The following is a 27,003-nucleotide window of genomic DNA, read 5'->3' on the forward strand; positions in this document are numbered from 1 at the left end:
TTCTCTGCAAGCTTGTTAAGAGGAGAAGGATCTGTCCCTTCTGATTTTCTTATTGTTGGGGGAAACAGTCATGCATCCTGAGAGGACAGAGTGTTAGTAGGCTTTGCAAGATTACAGTAAATTAATGAGGGTTAAGTATGATCTGAAGCTTGCAGCCAGATTACCAGAGAACACAGATGTTTGCATTCATCAGTAATTCCAGTGTAACTCTCAGAATATAAGAAACATCAAGTTTCAGCAACAGAATGTCGGTGCCATTTCTTCTTTGATTGGTTTGAAAATATCTTCATCACATCACAGAACAATAATCTGCGAGACAAATAAAAGTCCTTTGCAAGAGACGTTCTTTGTGTCGACCATAGAACAAACCGAAAATAAGAAAACTCTGTGGAAAGAGATCGATAAACTCTGCAGCCGTGCACATTCATCCAATTGTATCTCAGTGACGAATATCTCACGGTCTCCCATCCCTTTGCACCTACTGGTGTGTGATATTAGTCTGCATCTTCCTTTCACTCTTCCCTGGCGATCTATGTGGAAGTGTGTGTCGTGCCATTAGACTTTCCAGTTTGCACTCAACAGTCTTTTAATTGAATATCTGCACACAGCAGTGTAATGCAGCTTGGGAAGAGAGAGACAGGGGGCCGAGAGAGGGAGGGAGGAGCTGGAGGAGGAAGAAGAGGAGAAATTAAAAGGGAGTGGGAGAGAGAGGGAGTGACGATAGTGAGACAGAAAGTAAGAGAGGGAGAGAGGAGGCTGGTGTTGTCAGGCCAACACCAGCTCGGTGTCTCGCTGTCACCTCAAGGCTCTGTGCTGTTCTGTGCTGATGCGCACAGTCTTCTTCACCCTGGAGTAAGATGTGGCTCTGTGTGTGTGTGGGTGTGTGTGTCTGCATGCTCAGTTTAGTGCTCGTTTCTGCAGTCACCAGCTATGTCATCCATATGTACGTGTGGCTGATAGGAAACGTCTGTGTGCTCATTGTCTGTGGCGTCAGCCGGTCTGAGCACATCTTGTACAGTACATGCCGCACAGGATCCCTGCAAGTGGTTCTTTTCCAATACGTATACATGTGTAGGTGGATGTGACAAAGCCGGCAATATGTTCATGTTGCCGTGCAGGTTGTAACATATGTCAGCGATCAGAAGCTGTGTGTGTCACTTTAGGAAATATCAAATCCAAGAATGTTTTGTTTGCGCTTCACACCTCGTGATGAGCGTTCTTTGCAACTTGCGGAGAACAAACTTGATAAGGATCTCAGTGTCCTTACAGTTCGAAATGACTGTGCGGTCAGGGAAGATGCGCAGGTCCTCATTTTGCCATCTGTTTTCCGACAGAACAACAAACATAAATGGAATTTTGATATGATGTATTGAAGAAAGAGTTCATCTGTAGTCTTTCTATTAATTCTCGGCTTGGCTCAGTGGCCAGAAGTAGGAGTTAAATTGCACTCAGAACAAGTTTTACTCCTTTTTCTCAAAATGCCCTCTATGAACTCTTTGACTTCCACAATATAATTCCGTAATAAAGGAAGATGGATAACAGTAAAGGATGCATCAGGCGCATCTGAGCTGATGATGTCTACCCAACCGTCCATGTCAGAGTGTAGAATTACATCACTTCCTTGTGGAGATCGTTCTCTCCCTGAACACTTGCAGAGATTGCTTCCCACAAGGACGTACCTGAGGATGGACTTGGCGTCGTTGGATCTGAAAGTCACCTCCTCAAATCCTTCCACATCCGCTGGCACAGCAGTAGTTGCCGAGGCACTTATGATTCACAAATGACTTTGCAATAACTGGAAAGCTGAAAACAAGAGCTGCAGAGATGTGATTGTGTGGGTGGTCGTTGCACCATTGGCAGGTGGCAGTATTTTAAAGGTTAAAAATGTGGGCTTTTATTTGGAAATGCTCTGGTTTGAATCTGCAGAATGGCAGTGGAAAAATATGAGATTCAGGGCTAAATAATGAAAAACAGTGCGTATTGTTGATGTGATCCTGAGGACAGCTAAAACTGGTCCAGAACACTTGAAGCAGTGCGTTGCTGGAAAACGGCACGAGACACGATTACACAAATCACTAGTTTATTCTCATTAGAGTAATTCTGAGACTGATCACCAATGAGTTCCTGCTCTTCAACGTTTTTACAGAATAGCCTCATGTTAAAGACCCTCTAAAAGCCACTGCTTCCCCTAACTTCATCTTACACATTTTATTTTGAAGTTGGACACAGCACTTAAAAACATTACACTGCTTATTCTTTTCAAAAGTAATAGGCCATTATTACATCTTACATTCAATTTTCCCTTCAAATGTCACCAAATGCATCATTTTAAGCACCAGTATTCTGGATGAGTTTCCATCTGTTGCACTTGATATTAAAGCCATTAACATAAAGTATGTAAACAGGAAAACAGGAAATGACATTGCAGCCACTGTTTACAATCCTGGGCTTTCTTGCATTGTGATAGTAATGAATGCTTCAATCACACCATATAGTCTGTTGTTTTGAAAATTTTGTGCTAATCCATCTAGTAGACGTTGAGATATCAGGATTAGCAAAAAGTTTGACCCACTGGTTGCACTAGAAGAAGTCAGAGGATCACCAGAGTCATCGGGATTGATTGTCGGCACACAGCGGATAATTCTACCAGACTTCATGGCGATGCATTCAATAGCTGTTGAAATATTTCAGTAAAAGTTAAAAATGCGACGTGCTGGTGGCATTAGAGGTACAGAACAATCAATAGGCTTCACCCACTGAGAACCATGAATGCTTGTATGAAGTTTCATCTCTACCAAAGTCATGGACGGACATCTCGCCAGCCCTACATCCATGCCGGTAGTATAGCTGCAGAAATCTGTCTTAATGCCACTGGCTAGTATCATGCACAAGCCCCAGTATTTGCATGGCATTAAAATCCAAACATCTCGAGTCCCACCGCAGCCAGCAGCTCCATCTTTATTCCCTGTTAGAACAGCAACAAGAAGCACCCTTGATGCCAGTGTGCTGGAGTGTGGGCAGCCATGATGGATTGGGCAGTGAAACACTGTCTGAATGACACTTGTTTATTTCCCCTAAGCTGTTTTAGGATACTTTTTTCCTGATCAGCTAATTTTTTAAAACCAAGTCATTTATAACAAATACTGTCCAACACTGATTGCAGCTTAATCAATCAGCGTGTTCCTACTGGCCTGATAAAGGTTAAAAAGAAAAGAAATACATACCCATGTTCACATGCCAGCCCATCCCACTCTGGCATCGTCTACACCTCATTTTCATCCTGCCTTGGCGTCAGGCCCAGCCAGGTGGCAGTGTGCACATGTCTAGTTCTGTCCTCCTTGTTCAGCCATCCATCATACCATCACAAAATACAAGACTTTCTCTGTGGCACTTCCTACAATGCCCCCCTCCCATCTTTCCATTTTCTCCTCCAGCTCTTCAGGGGTCTGGCTGTCACAGTGTGTTTCCTGTTACTACTCTTCTGGTTCCTTCCTCTGCTGTCAGCCCAAACCTGCCGTTATCTAGCCGTCCGAAACATGGAGGCTGACACAAGCTGGTGTCTGCTCTGCAGTGGTTCCGCTGTGGTTGGAGCTGAGCTGGCACTTGGTCAAGTTTAGACTGACTGGGGGGAAGTGGCGGGGGGGGGGGGGGGGGGGGGGGGGGGTCTTATAGACATGGAAGCGTGGCATCATGTCCATCACACGTCACATGACCTGTCTGGCTCTGGGTTGTTCGTAGATGGCTTATGGGGGTTTGAGAGAATATGTCTAAAACAAGTTACAGTATTTATTCTAAAAATGCAGTTTTCTTGCGAACCATATTTTTTTTTTCTCCTACAAATCAAATGAGCAAAACAAGGGAAAAAAAGAAAAAGCAGCCTTTGGCATCATAGCAGTAATTAATATGTGCATGAATCCTGCACTTGGGAGTCATGACATCAGTGAGCTGAGCTGTATGAGCAAAAAGTGCTGCAAAAGAGCACGAGACCGTCTCTCACCAAGACAAAATGACAGTCAATGGAATACTTTTGATATTTCAACTTAAACACACGGAGGAGAACGTCGTTGTGTCCACAGCGGGATTTTAAGTGATTTCCACTGGTCTAACAGGTGTGAAACGTTCATGGGAAGGAAGCAAGCACCCTGCAGCTCTGACTCTACGGCGGGGTGTCGACTCAAATCTAAAGAATCCTGTTAATGTTATACTTAAGTGAATTTCGGATTAGAGTGCGTATGGTTTCAACAGAGCTTCAAAGCAGCGGAAACTATCCGTTCCTTAAGTTTTTATTAACACTGTACATTTTTTCTTTTAATGATATTCTCGGTGGTTCTGATTATTCCAACTTTGTTTTAGATTAAATCAAAATTTATTAATCCTGCAGGAAATTCTTGTGCCAGAGGTTGCTGGAAATTGCAGTACCATAAGAATAAAAGAGTAATAAATATGAAGTGTAAATGGAGTAAATGACGTGTCTAATAGAATAACAATAAAGTAAGATAAATTTAATAAAAGAAGTAAACTAAAACAGAAAAGGCAGTATTGGTAATGATACTGAAAAGTAATAAAAAGTCATATTTCACATGATAGTGAAAGGACTGTGCCTGTTATTGAAAAAGTAGCATTGCAAATGGTATTGAACAGCAATATGATACATTTCTAAGATCAGTCATGCTTAGTCCACGTCAGATTACTCTAAACACTAAAATACTCATGAGCCTCCGCCACCATTGCTAAAGCTTGCATTGCATCATTGCAGTTGGGAACAAAACACGGCTCCCACTGAAGCCTGAAGCTCAGTAATTGGATGTTTTTTACTGAAATGCTCCTTGGAAGTCCTCTGACTTCTGTCCTTAGAGGAACATGTTAACATTCAGGGAAAAAACACTTGTTCAATTTCTTGCTGAGACTTAAATGAGGGGACTGATGCCATTCTTAAGTGTGTATGGTAAACATGAAGCCACAGTCAGCAGCCAGTTAGCTTAGCTTTGATTAGCAGCTAGAGGTCGGGCTAAACAGCATGAAACAAGACAGATTTCGGTACCTTTGGACAGAGGCTGACGAGCTGCTTTCCCCTTTCCTCAGTGCTAAGCTGGTGCTGGCTGTAGCTTCATATTTACCGTACTGGTGTTAAAATAACATTATTTCTCAGAAAGTTTGACTTTTTTTATTTAAGAACCAGATATTTTCAAGTACAGTTGCTCATCATTTATACTGATGATTCATGCCATCTAAGCCTCTAACTGGCAGTCACCTCACACTGTGTGCAAAAAAATTAAGGGACCTTTTTCTTTTCTTTTTCTTTTTTTTTTGTTTTACAGAATCCTAGATGTCCATAATAATTATTTCTACTTTGCTGTCTTGCTCAAGAACACTTGGGCAAAGTGTGTGTTTGTCATGCACCTTCGGCTGCAGTCTTACCATGTACACTGAACCACAGCGTTACACCACGATTGGATTAACGCTTACGGAGCAGGTTGATTGCCTGACTTGCTTACATATGGATTACATGGGTATGAATTTGTGCATGTACTGGAGCTGTATGAGCTTCCAAATTAAATGCTGGTTTTAAGCAGATTGAACATGTAGCATGTGAAAAGTGCCTGAAAGGAAGATGAGGTGAGAGAAAGCTGCAGAGACTCACGAAGCAACGCAACATAAGAAGGAGAAGAAGGAGAAGCGACAGATGAGAGAAGAGGACAGAGGGAACAGGCGGAGGAGAGGAAAAGATTACTACCACAGTGCATCAAGCTTAGCTTCACATCCTTAATGGTAACCATGGAAATAATTATAGAGCAGACAGACAGGCTGTGTTAGAGAGAAAGAGAGAGCGCCACAGAGGAAGAGGGAGGCAGAGGAGAAGACAACGGGAGAGGAGGAGAGAAAGGAAACCGTAGGGGGTAAAGCAGCTGAAATGTTTGTTGGAATCCCTAAACCCCGTCTCTGCAGCCTCTGATGATTGGCAACTATTCGACGATGGCGTGAGCAGGAACGCGGTGGAAGTCAAACCCACGTGAAGTCAGTTTAAGCACCTTCACACAGCAGCTGCACAATGGAGTTCATCATCATCATCATCATCATCATCATCTGCCTGATGTAAATCCTTTCTTTGGTATGAAACCGCACAGGTAGCTTAAGGTGGCAAAAAGTATGAATGAAGAGATCCACCACCTGCATGGAGGTGCTATTATTTTCCTTACCCACCTTTACGTCTCAGCAGCGTGGAGGGTTAGGGTTAGTACAGCAGCAGTTCAGTGTCGTAACACGACGAAGGTTTAAAAAAGTTGCTTCAAAACCCACAGTTGTCATGGAAACAGATCTTACAGATACCCTTTACCCCTCTGGAAGTGCTGATTGCTTATCATTGCTGAAAGCCCAATCAATGGTGATGTCCTGAAGACCGAAATTAAAAAGTACTTGATGTGTCTTGCATCATTTATACAGTCGGATACAGCCTACACTGAGATGCAGAATTAAGCGTTTGGTTGATTTACATAATTGGATGTATTGGCTCTGCGTTATTAATATGGATTTCTGAGCGGTGTTTATATATTTATGTGGAGAAGCATGTCAGCTCGTGGGAAATTAGCGGGGGTCATGCAAGGCTCGGGTACAGAAATTAGTATTTGAATTTTTAATTTTGATCGGTCATGATTGGCCTGTGGGCGTGCAGCAGTGTGCACGGGCAGGTGCTACACGCCGGCTTTGTGGATGTACAGTATATTGAGTGAGTAATAACATGCTTGCATGCTTCCCACACATTTGCTCCCGGCTCTAAACTTCACACTGTGCTGCATGTCAGTAGCAGGTGAAAGGGACAAAGAGAGAGAGGCGAAGGGAAAAGGAAAAGAGAGGATGAAGGATAAAAAGTGATGCGGGGCTTAAAATCTCTCCAGGTCCCAGTATGGATCCAGCCAGCCCCACCCCTTCTAAACACTCCTCTCTCTTCCTCTCTCGCTTTCTTACACACTACTGGAAACAGAGAGAGAGAGGGAGCGGGAGAGAGACTGAAGCGCAGGGCATCTCTGTGCTGCTGCTCCCTCCCTAAACTGTGCTGCTGTCCACCTGTGCAGGATTATCTCCGTCCAGGCAGCAGACAGGAGACACTACAACAGCCATCGCTTGCCAGGCGGATTACTTGAGGATGAACCGCCGTTTGGTGGGAAAGAAGACGAGGCACTAAGTTGCCATTATCGCCTCGTTTTTTGTGCTGCCTGTCAGCTACTGGCACACGTTCAGATTTTAGGCATTGCAGTTTTTAGACTACTTTATTTATTCTGTGGCGTTTGCTTGTTTCTTGGCCACTCCGCCGGCTCACTTCGTTTTTTCTCTCTCTCTCTCTCTTCCCACAACGCTCTGTGGTTTTTGGTGCTTGTCCACATGATTTCCGCCTGCATTGGAAATTAAAGCTTCCGTTTTAATTGTTCCTGTTTGCTCGCTGGCTGCCCCGTCGGAGGGGTCCGATCAGGAGAAAACGGCGCAGGAGCGGAGCGGAGCGCGTCTTCTCAGCCTGTGCATTGGCGCACATACAGAGAGGCGGACCTATTGCGCACCGCACCGCTCCTTCACGCACACATGGGCACGGACATGCACGCTCACACGCACGTGCACACAAATGAATGCACGTCCAGACACGCAGTTCTTTTCCCTCTGCGTGCATACCTAGCTTTTGATTGCAATTGAGCAGCAGTTTTCTCCCGAGTCCAAAGCAGAAACGCGTTTACTTTTCACCCATCCATCCTTGGCAAGCTCATTTTTGACATGCACAGGGCGGACACCCACTAAGGAAACCATCGCAGAAACATTCCCATCTAAAAGATGAGAGAAATTGGCCACAGCGGATCTTCCGTCGGTCACCGGAATTGCGAGTGCAGGGTCGGGGCGGAGGGCACCGGGGAGAGAGGACAGGGAGAGGCCGGGGAGGAGGAGCTCTCAGCCGGACTGCCCGCCGCGGAACAGCCGCTGCTGCCGGTGCTCGATAAGCAGGCTGCTGCTGCCGGGGGGAGGCGGGGGGAGGATGAACAGTGCCTCAGTGTGAAATTATAACACTCAGCTGGCTTTGGGGGTGTTTGTTTTTCTGTCGTTTTACCTCTCACTAATTAGTCTGAAGATGCGAGATAACGAACAGTGGCCTACTTAATAACTGTCATCCTGTACTCGTATCAACGTGGCACTTTTGGGTCACCTTAAAGGTAAATTCAGCACTTTGGAGAAGTAAAGGCCTGAAGTTGCTAATTTACCTGTGCAGTACCCTCTGGAAGGACTTCCTCCCACTTAAGGCCACTTGCACCAGTCTAACTTTGTGTATGATTACTTTTTCTGGATAGCTTAAGGTGTTCGTCGTTGATAAGTCAGATTCAAGAGAAAAATCCTAATAGTATTCCTGTAATCTTTATATAGGGACTTCTAGTATGTCTGTGGTGCTCAGTAGTGAGTTTATGGTCACCATATTGCACTTGATGGTATTTTTTATGTCTTAAATATTACTAGGCTATAATATTTCTTCAGAATATTATAAATATATATAGTTTTCTGTGATATTTGTATAGCATTGTACTTTAAATTTATTATAAGACCACTGTAGTTCTTTTTCTAGTCTACCTTAAGAATTCAATTACTCGAAGATATATCCAGATACCTTAAAGGAGCCCTGTTTCCAGATGCCTTGGTAGTGGAGGCTGGCCATTTATCATTTATTCATATACCTATTTGTCTATGAAATATTTAAAGGTCATGGATTGATTTAAGGCCAACATTCATCCATTTGCAACATGGAAGTGTTTCGCTGTCTTGGGCTTTTGTAATGGAATCGATTTCACTGGCTTTGCTTTAGTTAGAGTCCTCTTGATTCCTTTTTTTTCTAGGCTAATTTGAGCGCCGACTATCCGAGCAATACTTCTCTGTCTGGAACTTGAACACGGCCTTATAAACCCTCCAGAGGATGGTCACCTGCTTATCAGACAGTCAGACAAACACACGTGTGTCATGACACTTGTTGGCAGGTGCCGCTTGCAGATACACCAACACGCTCAGTTATTTATAGACGTTAATATCACTGTGTGCTTTTGGAGTATCGATTCAGAACAAGTGTCGATGCTCGGAGGAATGTAACACAAACTACGGAGCTGCTGCAGTTTCAGACACCGACACTCAGTGGAATACAGGCTGAAGTCAGTGAATGCATCTCCAGTCTTAGCTGGCATCAGTTTACTGTGGGGTCGCATAGACTGGAAACGCAGAGACATTGTCTCTAGAAGTCTGGACACAAAGCACAACAAGCCCCACCTGATCTAGGTAGGACATATTTGTCTTCTTATTTGACTTCTGCCCCCTGAAATCCATGTGACTCCCACTCATGTATCATTTCACGTAGGCACATTTTTTCTCCCAAGAAAGTCGAAAATGAGGCATTGTACAGCTTGTTCTTTAAAACTGCTGTTTGAATATACACAGTACTGTGACGCTGATCATGTTGAACAGTGAGTGTGCCTTTATACCAGCAGTCTTGTTTTCTGAGTGGGCGTATCATTTTTTTTTCCAGTGCCTGACATCTCATTTTGTGGATATATTCTTTCAATCACTTTTAAATACTACATAAAAAGCAGTGTCCAAATACTTGTATGCTGTAAATATACTGCTCATCTTCACCCCATTTGCACCCATCTCTTGAACGATGACATCACTTTTCTCTGTGTTTCTGTGGGTTTGTCGTTGAGCTCAAGAGCACCGAGTCCACTGCTTCCCGTCCGCTGTTTCCTCACATGCGATGTAATATTCAAGCAAAAGCTCAGCATGAAACAGTGGTCATGCTGCTCCGTTAATGCTGGACAGCTCAGTGGATTTTTCTTAGCATTAAAGCAATCTTTCCCAAAGCTAAAAGCCCAATATAAGACAGAAAGACTCACAGTAAATAATGTACTATGACAAGCATTAGCCCGGGAAATCAGATCAGACTGTACGCTCTTCTCTTCGCTCTAAAAATCGAATAATTCCCAATGTGAAACGGAACCTCGATCCAAAATTAGACCTTTAATTTCTTCGCGTTAAAGCTGCAGTAGGTGCATTCACGGAGGAGCAGGAAGACGTTCGCGCTCCCCTCCCTTCACTTCCCACGGAGGCGAAGACAATCGCAGGCAGTTGATTGACAGCTCCGAATGAAGCTCTCCTAGTTTACCTCGGATGCCCAAGACACAACATTAGCACTGACAGCAAATAGCAGAGAAATGGCACCATCAATATTACCAAGATTCTGACATTATCTTACTCATTTCTCTTAACCCGGCATGAGAATTCCTTTTTGCCTGACTCAAACAAAATGTCAACTTGTAAAAATCTACCTGTGACAGCTTCAGAATCAAACAGACTCTCCAAAGAAACAGCAGAAACAATAACTTGTTTTCCGCTGGCGGATTGTGGATTCTGAAAGTCAAGGAAACATTTTTTCCAGGCAAATCGGCTTTGAGAAAACAAAGGATTGTCCAGAATTTTGGTCTTCTGCCAACTTGGCGCCTGCTGTTCCTGTAGAGAAACTTGTGATCAGCAGTCAAAATGTACCATGATGGCACTGTTGGCTGGTGCTTCTTTCTCACTGTGTGTGTCATTTTTGCAGTTGGAGTAGCTGATATTTGAAAGCCATCATTTCACTGTACGTTTGAGGATTATTGTGGTATGTTCTGTACTTTCAGCTGTTGTGTAACATTCACACTGGAGATGATTTGACTTATTTATGTAACGATGAGTTTATTTCTATTTTAAACCAGTGTTTTACATTTTCTTCCTGTCGGGCTTTGCATTGCATTTTCTGCACTTATATGTTTTGCTGAAATTATTAGGTGATGCATGGAAAGTTAATGATAAGCAGCACTTCATAAATCATTTGAAGGAGTACTCCAGTATTGCTTTAGTCTTGTATACTGATTAAGTTGAGGGGAGAAGACTTTTAGATTTTGATGAAGAATGGTCAAAATTCAAGCAGCAGAGGCAGAGATGTCATGATTTTTAGTCCTTAGAGTAGACTTGCCTCTGTGCCATTAGCTTTTGTCACTCAATGCCATCTCTCTGTGAAGCTTTACAAGCGTGCAACGGTTGCACATGTCATCACAATGAAGTTTTGTCCACATCCATAAAATTCACATCACTTCAATTCACTACACAATCACTTGTGCCACGTGTTTAACTCATCAGCTGGAAGCTTTCTGTAAAGAGCTGTTAACCTCTGACATTTATCTCATGATGAGCGAGGGTTAACAGGAAATGATGTTCATTTAAGGCGGCTAAATGTAGATAAAGTGAATAAGCTATGCCATTATATCTATTTTTTCTTATAGTCAGTAACCAGACATACAGAACACACAGCGTACTGCTGTGAAAGGCTCTGTTTCAGGGCTGGAGGTTTAGCTTTTTCGCTTGTGATTTGATTGAGCTTTTCTTATTTCTGGAACAGAACCAGTTCCACTTTCACTTTTGCTCTCTATGAGTCATGTTCAAAAAACCCTGGAACCTACATTTCCCATAATGCCTCCCCCACCCCTGATTAACACCCACACCTTTCAAACTCCACACCTCCAGTGTGCAGCTCAGGCTCTCTGTTAAGAATTTGAAGTCACAAAAATCTTTTCAGACTTTCGAAAGATCCTCCAAAGCCACAAAAGACGCAACTGAGTGGAGCTCCTCGAGACCAGTACTGCAAGCTCGACTTTGATGGAGTGCACAGGTCATTTATCGAGCCAAAATACCAAATATTTGCTGTTTCCAGCTTCTCAAATGTGAGGATTTTGTGTTGTTCTCTGTTTTAAATGATTGCAAAGCAACCGTCTTTTGTTGGTCAGCAGTCTGATGAGGACACTTGAGCCTCTGGGGAACTGTGAAATTAAATGATGGCTCATGTAATCGTAAAAATAACTGACAGATAAATCAAAATAATGACAATAATTGAGAGTTGCAGCTGTATTTCTATATATCACCCTCAAGTCCCTTCGCATTAACTGACGCGGCCGCTCTGCAAATGCATCCTGACACAGTAAGCTAGTAGACGCATGCAGATCACATGTATGTATTCATGGAAACATGCTGTAGCTGTTTGCACACTTTCCATTAGTAATATGTCCGGAACGCAGAATGCTTGTTGACAGAGAGGTCAGGGTTTGCAGATTTGCCGCTGCTGCTGCTGCTGCTGCTGTGTGACGGATTGAAACCTCGCATGTTATAAATCAGCTCTGTGCCAGCGTTTCTCAGCATCCGCACACATTTAGCTCTTTTAGAGTGGTTTGAACAGCCACTGCAGAGCTTTATCAGCTCAGGGAGTGACCAAGACTTGTCCAGATAAAACGTTTCCAAAAAATCTCATCCCCGGAAAATTTAGCGGCTACTGTAGCGAATGAAACCCCAAAGCCCTCGTGGCGCTGGTGCCTTGCTTTACCTGCCGGGCTCTAGATGACAACATTTATGCATTAAATTATGTAATGAGAGTCCCTGATGTAGCCGCTGCATTGTACTTAAAACACAGGACAGACTGCCTCACATTTGTAGTCACAGTTCATGGATCAAAAGCAAACAGGGAGCTAACCAGCGTTCTATCATAACAAAGGCAAACATACAAAAAGCCCTGAGCGTTTCAGCGCTATTAAGACACCCACTCCCTCTCCAGCCTCCATCTCTGGCTCTTGTGCTCCCTCCCTCCCTCCATCCAACTCCCCCTTCCTCAGTGCAACTCCCCCTTCTCCCTCCGTCTTGTTAATGCTCCTCTAGATGCATTTCCTCCATTTCTCTCTTCCTTTTTTCATTTTTTCTCCATCAAGCTCTCTGCTATCCTGCTATCCTGTCTTCTCTCCATACAGTCTTGCTCTTGCGCTGTCCCTCCTACTCCTACACGAACACTTACCCCCCCCTCCACACACACACACACACACACACACACACAGTGTTCCTTTTCTGTTTTTTTAACCAACCTCTTACTCATGTGTGTCTACATCCCTCCCTCCCACTCTTTTAACTCTGTCTCTCTCTCGGTTCTCTCAGAGGGTCTAAGCTGGAAGCGTTTGCCACCCACACATTCCCTCTTCAGCTTTCAGCTTGACATCAGATTTACATTCACAATGAGCAAGCGCAGCATTTCACATGTTGCCTCGCACATGGCTACACGCACGAACATGAACACATGAACTGGGTGTTTGCACACGTGAACACATGCGCCTGCACTCTGTTGTACTGTATAGATATAAGGTTTTGTTTTCTGTGTGTCCACGCTGATTAGCCAGTGAATCAGAGAGTCCATCAGAAGACAGGAACGCAATCGACAACAGTTTTGACGATCAGTTAATCGTTTATGAAGCAAAAATTAAAAACATTTGCTCTTTCCAGCTTCTTAATAGCGAGTATTTGCTGCTTTTCTTTGTTTTATATGATTGTAAATGGAATATTTTTGCAATTGAACAAGCAATTGAAAGATGTCACCTTGAGCCCTGAGAAGGTGCATTTATTACTGATATCTTATGAACAAAGTTACTCAAAAAGTAATCCAGAGATGAACTGATAATGAAAATGCATTGTCAGTTGGCCCTTGTGGCCTTCAACACGCATACGGTTAAGGCAATGCCACCTACTTCATGGCATCTCTAACCAAGTTGCCCCAGCGTGCCCCTGTAGCTCAGTTGGTAGGGTGTGCACCTGTCAGGCTGTCAGTCCTCTGCAGTGGCCGCAGGTTCGACTCCCACCTGCGGCTTATTTGCTGCGTGTTGTCCCCTCTCTGTCTGCCCCCTTTCCTGCACCTTCAGCTGTCTCTATCATAAAGGCTAAAATGCCCCCAAAAATAATATTAAAAAAGAAAATGCATTGCTGATCAACACTGATGCTGCTTGTATGTCTGATCTGACATTCAGACTCCATTTGTGCTCTCTATCGAAGGAATAATTAATCTGTTTGTTTTATTGCTGAGAGTTATGTGAGAAAATCAGCACAGTAACTGTGGATGTATACAGCATACAGACAAGAGTGGTATGTATATTCATCCAACAGTGGCAAGAAAACAAATTGGCCTATTTCTAAGACTGTTCTGTGATCTGTACCTGGACCTGTGTTAGCGAGCTTGTCTCAGTCAGGTGTAAACCTGCAGTCTGGACAGTTGGACCACATTCTGTAACAGTAGCTTAACACTGGGCCTGAAAAGCAGAAATTTACTGCCCTGTTACACCTTTGACCTCACCCAACAGTGATGTCACAGTGTCTTTGAGTACACCTGTACGCTGTAAGGTGAGAGCTTGACTCTCCTGTGGTGGCAAGATTTTCAGTAGGTATTAAGTTACTTTTCCACTCTTCGCCTCTTCTTGCTATCTCCACCACAGCCCTTCCCTTGACCTGGACGCATGTTTGTCGACCAGTCTGCCAGCTTCACTTTCCTAATTTGCATATCGAGATCCAACCACAATGTGTCAAGAACCAAGATGACAAGAAGCCCGAATAACACCAAGTGTTAATGGAAAAGCCAATGATCAGACACCAGTAGCTGTGTCCGAAATCACTCCCCCGTTCACTGCATTATATAATCAACCCTCAATGGTTGACTCTGTAGCGAGCTGTCCTCTTTTTGCACCATCACGGGCAGCTGCAGTGATGTACGACTGTAATGTCACATTTCTAAAATGTGACCTATCACATGTTAATGCCCCGCGGAAACAACCTCACTCGTGATGACGGTGATCTGACCATTGTGGTTCATTTCACAACATCTGGCGTGACACTTTTGTTTTCCCTTCTCATCGTGGATTAAATTCTAACTGGCATGCACCTGGCCATCTTTCCAAAAGCCAGAGTAATATCTCAACGCAGCCATCGTAACAATGAGCAACTTGAACAATGTTATTTCAGCGAACGGATGATTTATTAAGCAGCTAAATTAAAGAGACAAGCACGTCTACCTGCCGCGTGACCCCAGCCAGACTGAATAATAACCCCCCGTGACGCGATGATGCCTCAGCCAGGCTGCAGTTTTCAGGTCTGCTTTTCAAGCCTTTACATCATCTCTAAACAATAGTTACATAATTGCATCTTGAAATAGGTGTAAGAAGCGCATCAAAACAAATGTCTTCACACGTTCTGTTAGCACATCGTGTCAGTCATCAACAGTGATCCCAAGACTAATGAAGCTTTTAAACGGTTTACTGCGATCTGTCAAGTCAGTGCGGCTCCTTAACACATTCCTTTGCCTGGTGTGTGTATGGGTGTGTGTGCATGTGTGTCGATGTGCGGCTACAGCCCGTATAGTACAATAGCCCGATGTGTGCACAAATACCTGGGCTCCTTCTCTATTCAGAGCGTCGCTGCATAGTATGTTTGAAACTAAAACGTAAGATACTTCAGAAAATAAAAATGTTGCCATGGCAACGAAACACAGAGCCTGGGTTGGGATCAAAAAGAGAGCGAGTGAGAAATAGATTTACATGGATGGATCCAGACTTTTCTCTCCAGGCCGGTGCTTTTGTTCACACTTTAATAAAAGGAATGCTTAATGACCATTAAAGTGAGAATTCAGGTGTTAAAAAAAAAAAAGACAATGGCTGTGCCATTTCTTTCCATTTTAATTTGTCTCTGCTCAACACCCCTGCTAACTCCACCCAGCTCACATCCTTCCATAAAGACCGTGGATCAGATGATTTATACACTGATTCTGAATGAGTCTTTGCACACCCTGCCGCCCACATTTCTCCACTCTGTGCATGTTAAGTGTAAAGAGGAGCAGGTACGGTGTATTATGTTTGAGAAGTGAAATTTGGTCTGTATTCAAGTTGAAGAGTGCCATTTTCCAAAATGAGAAATCTGCTCTCGGCACCTACTCTTACCAAATAATAGATAATGCAGCATGTGGAGTAAATCCAGGTGCATGTTAAAAGTATAGGAGCTATCCAAACCAGCGTAACTGCTTTATTCTGGCTTCAAATCTTGTCCAAAGGCTTTTTGCAAGTCACTTAATCCAAGTACCTCATAAAGGCAAAAAGTGGTAATATTCCTTAGAATAAACAGGTGTTAACTTAAAGGCCATGTCGCAGACACTTTGGCTCTGCTGGATGTAACCTGCAGCCAATTACGCTGTTTGGAGCTGAAGCCATTTTCTTCCCTAAGTATCGTATCGTGGAGAGGAGAAAATGTCAACAGGTGTAGCCATGAGAGAGACCTCGGCATGAGAAAAGGATGGCGGTCACAGCACATGTAGTACATCCAGGTACATAGCATGACATTGACATGAATGCCTGCTATTATATGTGTAGCTCAAACAGGACCTTGAATGTGAGCAGAAAAAGGTGCAGTGCTTGGTATAATTTAACGATTAAAGGTAATTTTTTAAGGTACAAATAAAGAATTAAATAAAGGTAAGATCTGAAACGGTATTTTGAGAGCACAATGTTTCCTTAAAGTTGTCGTTTGGCCTATGAAGTTCAATCTGAATTAGATGTGTTTCCTATTGTAGCAGAATGTTTGTTTGGGATTAAATGGAAAGCAATCACGAATGCAAACCAACAGGATGTCAGTTTAGTAAGGAGCAAAAGTTATTGGAGTCGATGAGCTGAGATTTGGATTTTTTTAATTTTTTTTTTTTTTTTTTTTTTTTTTGATTCAGCCACATTTTATTTCCATCATTAAAGAGAAAAAAATATCAATTTTCATCTCCAAACGTGAGTCATTTAATTTGACAAAACAATTTTAATTGGAGATTTTGCATGAACTGCACATACACACATAAATGGGCCTTTCTTAATCTTAAATAAGATATCATATTAAATCATATTTATCTTTTCTAACGTTAGGACTGTCTTTTTATAATTGCCTATTATCTGTTTCAAAGCCTGCTTTAATCAAGCCGTACATGCCGCAGGAACACTTTGAGGGAATTTCTTCAAATTTGGCACAAACTTTCACTTGAACTCAAGGATGAACTGATTAGATTTGGGGGGTCAAAGGTCACTGTGACCACACACAACCAGTTTTTGAACATAACTGAAGAAGTCATAGACGAATTCTGACGCAAAGGTGTCTCTCGTACGATAAAATGATGAAGAGTCAGTGCTGCTGTGTGTGATGATGGATGTATGTCAGTGTGCGTGTTTGCTGCATGTTTGAGCGACATGCAAATTATTACCATCAGTGTTAGTGCAGGAAGGAGCGTTTAACCATGTGCACTGGCCACCACTGCAGCTGAGAGCTCGTGCTCTCAGAAGAGTATTGTGTTGCAGACCTATGTGTCTTTAAATTAAAGTCTGTAAACTGTAAGTGAACAGTAATCTGCCCTCTGTGGCCAATCCTACAAATTACAAGAGAGAGGATTATTACTGCATGCCCCATTCAGATCTCTACCCTGTGTGGGTAAACACAGAATAATCTGAATACAAGCAGACTGTGTGTTCTCGCCGAGAAAGTCTATAAATAAGACGTTTTAGAGGTCAAACTGCATTTAAATCCCAACTCTGTTTCAGAGTCTCTTTGGAGATTAAGAAAGTAAATGCTTACATGACTCAGGGGATTGTTGCTCAGCAATTTCTCAATTAAAGATCATTTGAACGCAAACTGCAGCAAATGTGTAACGCTTAGCAGGACAGTTTATCACGTGTGATGTGCGGCAGTCATCATTGAGTGCTGGTAGATCACTTACAGCATACTGTGGTTTACATAAAGCCATCAGAGGAATGTATCAGGCTGTTCAGCACACCTGTATATGACTGTACACTTTCAGACATAGAAAACAGGTATTTCTGGAGTACACACTTACACTTGGGGGAAAACAACAACAGCTGCGATTACCTAAAGCAGACAAAGACCTGGTTGATTTCCAGCAGAAACCAAGACTCCCGCCCTAATGAAACCCTCCACTGGAGGATGTAATACAACACGTGTTCTCTCTGAATCTCAGGAGTCCAGATTGGCACCTGAAGCGTTGGGATAGCACACCACCTCACAGACTGCTTGTTTTTCAGATCTCACTGTCTATAACTAAACCCACAGAAACGCCCCCAAACTTTTTTATTTTATTTTATTTTATTTTTTTTAACATAAGACTGATGCCAGTTGAGCCCTAAATCACCATTCTTTCCTTGGCACAGTCTGCTCCTCCAGGAGAAAGTAATTAGTTTGGGAAACAATATATTCTGAAGTGGTGATATCACCGTTCTGAGGCCTTCTGATGCATACATGATGATGGTATAACCTCCGGCCGAATGGGGCATCACCCGTTGAGGAATTCTTGTTAATTAACACTTCTCGCAGAGTAACAAACACCTAAGAAACTGTGAGTACTACTGCAAGACAGTTATGGCAGCTGCATAGCGAAGAATATTTGAAGAAAGCTTCCAGAGTTCATGATGGAAACTTGGTCAATATCTCTAAAATAAATGGGATTGAGAACAGTTTCATGTTAAAATCCGTGAAATCCAGGTGCCAAATGGTAGCATTTTGCTTGAATACCTTCTTCTAAGGGTAGGTTTGAATTTTTTCTAATAAAAAAAGTTTGCCATTATTTCAAAACCCAGTTTTTAAAAAAAACAGAATTAACTTCATACAACAATCAGCTGTCAGAAGTGCTCTTGACACCTTTTAATAGAGCGCGATGTTGAGCTTTCCACCTCTCCTGTGATTTATCAGTGAGCTTTTCATGTAAGACCCCTGCTCTCTCAGATTTAATTTCCAAGACCAGTCACTCATCCAGCCGACAGAGTTTGATTTGGTAGTTTTGAAGCTGTGGATTTGGGCAAAGAGCCACCGGCGTGGTTTGATGTGTTGGCTGGGTGACAAACACCGTCGTGGTCATCTTTTCCGTTGCGTGGGTTAGAGAAAATGTTAGGATTGCAGACAAAAAGACGGGCAGGCTTGCAGTGAAAAGATTGCCTTCTGGACAGGTAAATGAAAGGGAAAGAAAGGATGAGGGTGATGAGGATAAAAGAGGAATACAGATAAGGTAATATGGGGAAAATGGAGGGTTCCAGATGCCACACATATCTGAAGAGGAGGGGAAGCAGGGGATGGTATGAAAACAAGAAGAGGGTGCAAGGAGGGGAAAGAAAATGAGAGAGGACAGAGATCAGGGGCTGAAGAGAGGTAGAGGGATAAATGCACTATTTGAATTATGTAAAATAGCTGCGTGGGAGAGAAGAGGTGTGTGTCTGTGTGTGTCTGAGTATGAGTGCGAGTGTGTGACAGAGGAGGCTGAGAGAGGGAGAGAGCAACGGAAAGAGCAGAGACAGACAGCATGATCAACATGAGGAGTTGAGGTGAGAGAGGCCGCCATGCTGGAAAACTGGATGAGAAATAAGATTTAACAGCCTCACCTGTGTTTTCCACGAGGGCTATCGTGCTGTAGATTTGTCTTTGAAGGGGCCACGCTGTGAAAAAAAAAAGAGGAACACATGAAAAGAACAGCAAGAACAAGATGTGCAGAGATGTAAAGTACGCTTTGATATGGTCCTGCTGTAGTTTGGAGACGTTTAAAGATTACCTAAGCGGGGCTTCCACACAGGTGGTCACCCAGGCTTTATTAGACGAGGGACTGTTCGTCTTCATCTGGTGGAAATGTGCAGCACGTTGCTGATTTCAGACCTTTACGTAGTGGCCGAGGAAGTCCAGTCAAAAGCTAGAATCCTGTTTGGACTTCTTTGCTTGCCGTGCTAGCTGCTTTGCTCCGGGGACGGTGAATCCAGGTGTTCTTCCTGTTTTCCATCTGCTTGCACCAGCAGGTCCAAATTTCCACTTACCCAGTGATGGTTCCCAGACAATGAATCCTAAAGACTGGATTTTAGCATCACATTGAGGTTTATATTTGTGGTTTTAAGTGAAATGTCTCAGCATCTATTGGATGTATTGCCATGAAAGCTTGTACAGACGTTCATTTTCCCCTCAGGATGAATTGTGGTCACACCCCTCAACATGAATGACATTCCCTCCAGCTGTCTTTGGTTTTTGGATAGAAAAGCAGCAGAAACTATATTTGTGTGATATGAACGCTGCATGCAGTAAATTCAGGTCTGAAGGCCCCCAAACCAAGTGTTCCCTTCCTGCTGCCATTTATTGGTACGCGGCTGTCAAGGTGAAGAATAACTGAGAAATTACACAAAACGTTTGAATAAGATTGCAGGCTTGTGTTTCCGTGTGCGTGAAGCTGAGGTCAGAGAACATCATGGTTGTAGATACTAACTTGTGGATATTTGATATTTGATTTTAAAAAAAAAGCTAACATGGACATCTGGTAGCCTAGTGTTTTTGACTCATACCGCATAATTACAGCATCCTGGGATGACTCTGCCCAGGGAGCCCCCTCTCTCATTTCCTGTCTGCATCTCTATTGTCACTATCAAATAAAGGCAAAATGCCAAAAAAGGCATTTTTTTTCTTGGAGGCATCAGTGCAGAAATGATAATAACTTTTGGTTTATCTTTATTTTTATAGCAAATTATATAGAAGTACCACAACAGGGAGTTACTTTCACTTCAGAAAATTCACTTCAGACCTCAGAAAAATTGTAAAATGCATTTGGTTAAAGGGCAGCAGCCGATACCTACATGCATATCCATTCAACAGTGACTCTGGTTTTTTGATGCAGCTTATGGGCAAACGGGTCAGGTCAACGAGGCCTCCTGTGTTCTGCTTCCTGTTTCCTAACTGTACATTTACACTCTCTCCATCATCCATCAAGCATAGGACAGGAGTTTATTCCCTCACCGACCAATTCAGTGCATTAGGCACCGACTCGCTGGCAAAAGTCAATAAGTGCTTTGTTTGTTTAATGCTCGCTCCTCTCTATCCATGCATCTCCCGGTCCCTCCCCTCAACGTGCAGACTGTTAACATTCACCTCATCTGATGTCCAGACAGAAAATCTATGTCTCCAATAGTCTCTCGCCCACTTCGTCAACCTCCTCCCCTCCGCGGGTGAAGGTGTTTTGGAGTTCTGTGTGTGTAGCAGAGGGAGCAGCAGCAGCGCTGGTGGATTGGTGTGACCCCGCGTGGTTTTATTTCTACCTCGCTCACCTTCGACCTCCATCTAGCTTTCATATTCTCTCCTGCCCTCGTTCATTCCTGCAGGCAGACTGTCAATAACAGCTCTCCTGTTGCTGTTTATTTCCACAATGGCCCCGTCTTTCTCTCTCCACATCCTCTCGCTCTACCGTGTCTCGGCGCCACAGTTTTTTTTCCTGTCCTCATTTTGCCTCTAATGTTTCCCTTCCACCGATGTGTATTAGTGTCTTACCTGTCGACCTCTTCTCTTTCCCTCTCTGTTAGATCATCGCGCCCGGCGGAAGAGCATAGCCACCGGGAAGCAGCCCAGCATGGAGGTCCCTCCCACTGCCCCCCTTCAACCCTTCCGACAATCCGTGAGTAACCCCCCCTGTTCCCGGCCTCGCTCGCTGCCTCCGACCCTCTCGCTGTCCCTCCTCCCTCCTCCCGCCCTGGGTCCGCCGCACACCTGTGGCCGTCGGGCCAGCGGTACCCCGCCTCACCCTTTCCCCCTCTCCCTGGCTGTCTCCCCCTCCCTCGCCTTGTGCCAGCAGCAACAGCAGCAGCAGCCAAAGGGCTCCAAGAAAGGGCCCGGCACGCCCCCCTTGCCCCGCTCGCTGCCCCTCTCCCCCTCCCTGTCCTTCACCCTGCCCCACTCGCCTGCCGCCTCCTCCTCCCCCCCCTTCTTGTACTGGGGCGGAGACTGGAGGGCTGCTGGTTCGAGTCCAGTGGCAGGAGGAACGTTTATTGCACCACTTCCCCCTTTTGAGGTATGTGACACAAACATGGCTGAAGCAGAGACACTGGATACATTTACATGTATGTTCAAATGTTGAGTTAACTGGTCAGAAAAGGGTTAAGACCCTTTAGCATTTAGCACCGACACATGGAAGCATGCTTATGTTTAACTAAATTATTTTTACAGTACGTCTTAAAGAGCCATACCAGCGTGTCTCCAAGCTTTGGGAACTTTAATACAAACAGAATATGTTCAAATGCATGCTATGAATTATTCTTTCTACCTTTCCAGGCAGCCATTGGCCTCTATTAATTTCCCAAATGGTATGAAAATCATTTAGCAAACTCTCGCGTACTTGAGTTGTGTAAACTGCATTAATGTTTGTCAAAGTTACTTCATCATTGTGTGGTAAAGTAGTTAAAGTGCAGATTGATTTAAAAATGCTGCGCTGCGTTCTGTTCATTTGTTCACTTGCAGAACCACAACCTCATCGCTAATGGCATAAAATAATAGAACTCCATGAATATGTACAACACAAAAATCTCTCAATTCAATCAAGTGTAAGCAGACAGGATGAAACAAACAGGACAAGCAGTGGAGGAAAAAAAGAAAACAAACACGAAAAGGCAATGCAGGAAAAACGCCCAAATACTAATAATATATAACTATTATATAATGTATACATGCTAAAAACATATTTTGTGTTTCATATTGGGCTCCGTTTTTATTGCAAAGCACTAATTGTTGTTATTATACACAACTCAGTGGAGTTTCACAGTCTGACAGCAGAGTTTCATCTAACTGAGAAATGAATGAAAACCAATGGACGCCTGGAAACAGCAGCACGGCTTACAAATGTGACGTAAAGTGAATTTGACTCGTAGTAAGCCGATTAAAACACGTAAAACACCTGGTACGATTCTTTAATACTAACAAAAGAGAAGCAATATCACAGAATATGCCTTTACTGTGACTCCTGGGATCATCATGTCTGTTTTTTATACCAGAGACGACTTAAGTCAAAGAGGGAGAGAGGAGCTGGCAGCCAAACACGTTCTGTCTGAGGACAGAAATAATCTGTTTACTGTTTTATTCATGGCAACAGAAACTCAATCACAAGGTATCAAACGTGCACATAAAAGGGCTTAAAGGAGAGATTGGTGTCTTATTAAGTTTGTGCCCGGTGGTCTATGTTGCCCGTCTCCTTTAAATTATTTCTGCTGGTGTTTGCACACTGTCACTGTAGCTGGAAATAGCAGGACTTGTTTTCCTCCCTTCACGGGAAACTGTTTGCTGCCCGTTCACTGTTGCAGTATGAAAAATAAATTCCACAGACTTGAAAATTACAGAAGCCACATAATCCATTAGAGTAAATGTGAAGCCTGACTGCTTTCATATCAATATTTCAGGTTTTCTGACTGGATGAGCAAACCTGAAGAGCAGGCGCAGAGCGACGCTGAAAAGTTTTTAACAGTCACAGATTGTGATTATCCTGCGTTTTGCTTACCGTAAATCACCTGATGAACAGGTAGAAATAGAAATCTTGATGAAGAAATAGTCTTACCTGCGTATATTTACCTCTGGGCAGTTTGATTTAACACTAATCAACAACCAAATCCTTATCAGTGCATGCTCAGCAGAGCAGACTGCAGCCAATCACATCACAGTCTTTCATGTAAGCTGTGCTGTGAACTGCCTGCCAGAGACTTTTGCTCCCTGACTTTAGTCTTTAAGGCAGTGCCTCCTCCCAGGAGACATACGTAGGTAGCGCTGTAAAACAGCACCAAGCCTGGGCACAAGAGCTTTTTGAGAACATTGAGAACATGCACATTATTGGCGAAATGCACTGCAGCAGCCGGGGTTCGATTCCAGCCTGGGCCCTTTGCTGCATGCCATCCCCTCGCCCTCTTCCTCCTTTCCTGTCTCTCTCCAGCTGTCACTATCTAAATATAGCAGAAATGCCAAGAAATATTAAAAAAAAAAAAAAAAAGTCAAATATGCTCCTCTGAACTGTAGCAGGGCAGAAGTGCAACCACTGAACTTTTTGGAATCAGGGTTGTATAAATACTCAAGTTAAGTACCCGAGCACCACTCGTGCTGATCACCCAGAATTCAGCTCAGACAGCAGTTCATTTCATTCCATGTTTGACAATTAGAGTTTTAAAGATGAATATCTAATTACACACAGTCACTTAATGTGGACAGCAGCAAATGGACTGAGACGCTAAGCGACATCAGTATTCTCCTCCAACCTGAAATGAACCCAAAGGCGATCAGTAGCGGAGCAAACGCAGCCGCTGAAGATGGAGTTGATGATCCCCCACATCTTACTATTACCTCACTTTATTGCAGTTTATTGTGGCTGAGGCTTTTCTCTCTCTGTGTATTGAATACTTTGACTTTTTGAGACTTAAAGTGTCAGACGGAGCGGCTAATCAAATCAGATTTAGTCATGCAGGCTATTAGCTGGGAACCAGCAGATGGAGCCAAGTCTTTATTCATATCCTCAAGACAGGCTTCAAAGCCATTTGACTCATGCCAGATGACGAGGTGTCGTTTCCCTCCAGTCATTCTCCTCCTGAATGATGCTGTTATGCTATAGGTTTAGAAAGGACATCACTGTGAGTCTTTAGGAGGCACCTGAAAGCTGAAAGAGAGAAGCTTCTTTAGGGCACAATGGTACATAAGAGAGAAGAAAAAGATATTTCATGCATGTTTTCAGCTCTTAAGTTACCTTCACAGCTAACATTTCAAGGCCTAGGCTGTGAAAACAGCTTCAAAATTTGACGTTAATGGTCCCCAAACGTAACAGAGTCTTTGTTTAGGTTTTAATGTGCTGTTAGTGGGCTAACTTCCCGTTTCACTCGGTCCCACTTTGAGTGGATCAAGTTATTAGTCATGATTCAAGTCCAATCAAGTCCAGTCAGGTTTGTTTGTCTGTCCAGGCACCCACAGTTACAGCCCTGACGTTCACACACAGACAGTTAGAAGACAAATGTCTGCCGCGTCGAAAAATGCCAACACGCAGAGCATTTAACTCACACTGTTTGTGTACCTTTACTAACACTGCAGTGTATGAAGAGTGTGTGTGAACAATATTCATCAGCTTGTCTTGATGGGACTGATGAGAGTAACACATATCAGACAAGATAAATAATGAATATCTTGATTTAAAGAAACATGTTCGGTTTTCAAACATCCAAACAGAAGAAAATATGAATCAGTATCGAAACCGCTGCAGTGAAAACTGTTCAGCATGCAGCTCTGCCGCAGCCATGACACAACTCGGTTTTTCAGAGTCAGCAATCAGATAAAATAGTGACTATCAGAGCAAGAGATGGACAGATTTGATACAGTAAACAGAGCCCAAAGAAATGCTGATACATCTCAGCCCTCAGCACAGGCTGACAGGACGGAATCTGAGCCGACCAACAGAACTGAAGGCAGACTCAACACTATTTGGCGAACGCCTTAACGGGCAAGATTTGGCTGCTTGTGGAGGACAGATATTCGTCCGTGTCAGCATTCACAGCGTCATGCACGCTCCCATGATCATATACATTGTGTGTAATCTGGCTCTCTCAGTATTCATGACAAAAAGACAGGAACCCGCCTGTCAGTGCAGTCAGAGCTGCAGGCGGTGGTTTTTCTCCCTTTTTTCATCCTTGTGCATCTTAAATGTATTTGAATTTTGAAGAAAATGACAGAAACACACTTGAATTATCAGCACAGATAATTGAATTAATTAATCGTCAAGTCAAATATTTATCTGTAAATCTGCACCTTTTATTGAGGATGGGTTTATGTTATTTCACTTGATATTGATGTAGTAATAAAACAGGAAATGAAAAATTCTAAAAACCGATAAGCATCTGTGGACTTATATGCACATGATATTGGGGATTGAGCGGCTCAGGGTGACGTAGTCTAAACAAAGTTTGGGGAGCTACACTTCTAGACAACTCGATTTAATTGCTTTATCTGTCATTTGATTGTGACTGTAGCGCCGTGTGGATGATCCCACTTATTTCTTCCAACAAATCATCCGAGCTTGATTGTGCCATCTAAAATATTTGACTGACGGGATGTTGAGCATGTCCCACTGAGCTCTGATTAGTGCATAAGTAGACACTTAAGTCCTCTCAAAGTGTGGGTATTGGGACTGACCCCAAGCACAACCCCGATTCCAAAAAAGGTGGGACGCTGCGTAAAGCATGAATAAAAACAGAATGCAGTCATTTACAAACAGTCTGTGTTTGCAGACAAGAGAGTCTTTCCAGGAGGCCCCTGTCACAGCCAATCATGAGACCATCACCTGTTACCAGTCAACCTGTTTACCTGTGGAATGTTCCAAACAGGTGTTTTTGGAGCGTTCCACATCTTTCCCAGTCTTTAGTTGCTCCTGTCCCAACTTGTCTGAAACGTGTTGCTGCATCAAATTCAGAATAAGCAGATATTTACAACAAAAATCAATGAAGTCGATGAGGTCAAACATTAAATATATCATCTTTGTGCCGTTTTCAGTTGAGTTTATGTCAAAGGGGATCAGCGAGTTCTCGCTCTGTTTTAATTATGTGTTACAGAATTCCAACTTTTTTTGGAATCGGGGTCGTGTAGTAATAAATAATCATTTCTTGTTTCAGTGATGGTGTGATTTGATCATGTAAGGAAGCTCATGTAGGACAAAGTGCACCCCTGTGTGAGACTTGTGCTGCTCGGCTTGTTGTGGGACTGAATGGCACACCACTGCCCACCACAGGATCTGTCACACCACTGCAGCTCTGTGCCAAGCGGACATGTGTGGGTGTATGATTTCTTGTCCATAATAAATTTACCTTGTGCTCTCCCCCATCACGCATCATGTGTGTCATTTGTGTGTGTCTCCGCCTGATTTTTGTGTTACTGGAATTCATCTGACACAAACCACACCGACTCCGTGGGAATCATCTGGCTTCATTTCTCCATCACTCATACCACACGTCAATCTTTCTCACCTGTCTCAACCCATCTTTTCAAACACACCTCGACCACTTCTTCTCCTCTGTACTTCCGCGACATGCACGTCCTCCCCCCGTCCTCCATCTGTCTCCCCCTGTTGCTGCTCTCCTCCTCCGCCCGCTCCAGAGTTTCCTCAGTAGAAGGTTGAAGGGCTCGATCAAGAGGGCTAAGAGTCAGCCCAAACTGGACCGAACCAGCAGTTTCCGCCATATGATCCTCCCCCGCTTCCGCAGTGCCGACCAAGACAGGTCAGTGAGTGACAGCGCCTTCAAGCGTTGTGAACACAGTGTGCTTGTATTA

General features: G+C 43.5%; 1 protein-coding gene and 1 non-coding gene across 10 annotated transcripts in view; both read left to right on the forward strand.

The window, feature by feature from the left end:
• syngap1b (synaptic Ras GTPase activating protein 1b) overlaps positions 1-27,003 on the forward strand; it is a 136,183-nt gene that overhangs the window by 67,702 nt on the left and 41,478 nt on the right. For 7 of the 9 annotated variants that reach the window (XM_076736918.1, XM_076736916.1, XM_076736919.1 and 4 more), the window contains 2 exons: positions 21,252-21,343; positions 26,830-26,951. In XM_076736918.1, coding sequence (XP_076593033.1) covers positions 21,252-21,343; positions 26,830-26,951 — 214 coding nt within the window. Of the gene's footprint in view, positions 1-6,964; positions 9,292-21,251; positions 21,344-26,829; positions 26,952-27,003 lie in introns of those variants that run through there. The other 2 variants (XM_076736925.1, XM_076736924.1) reach the window with 2 other exon arrangements.
• On the forward strand, positions 13,552-13,621 carry LOC143325316 (U6atac minor spliceosomal RNA). Its single transcript, XR_013077517.1, has one exon. It is a non-coding gene; the product is annotated as a U6atac minor spliceosomal RNA (small nuclear RNA).

Source organism: Chaetodon auriga, chromosome 8 (assembly GCF_051107435.1).
Source record: "Chaetodon auriga isolate fChaAug3 chromosome 8, fChaAug3.hap1, whole genome shotgun sequence".
NCBI classification, from domain to species: Eukaryota; Metazoa; Chordata; class Actinopteri; order Chaetodontiformes; family Chaetodontidae; genus Chaetodon; species Chaetodon auriga.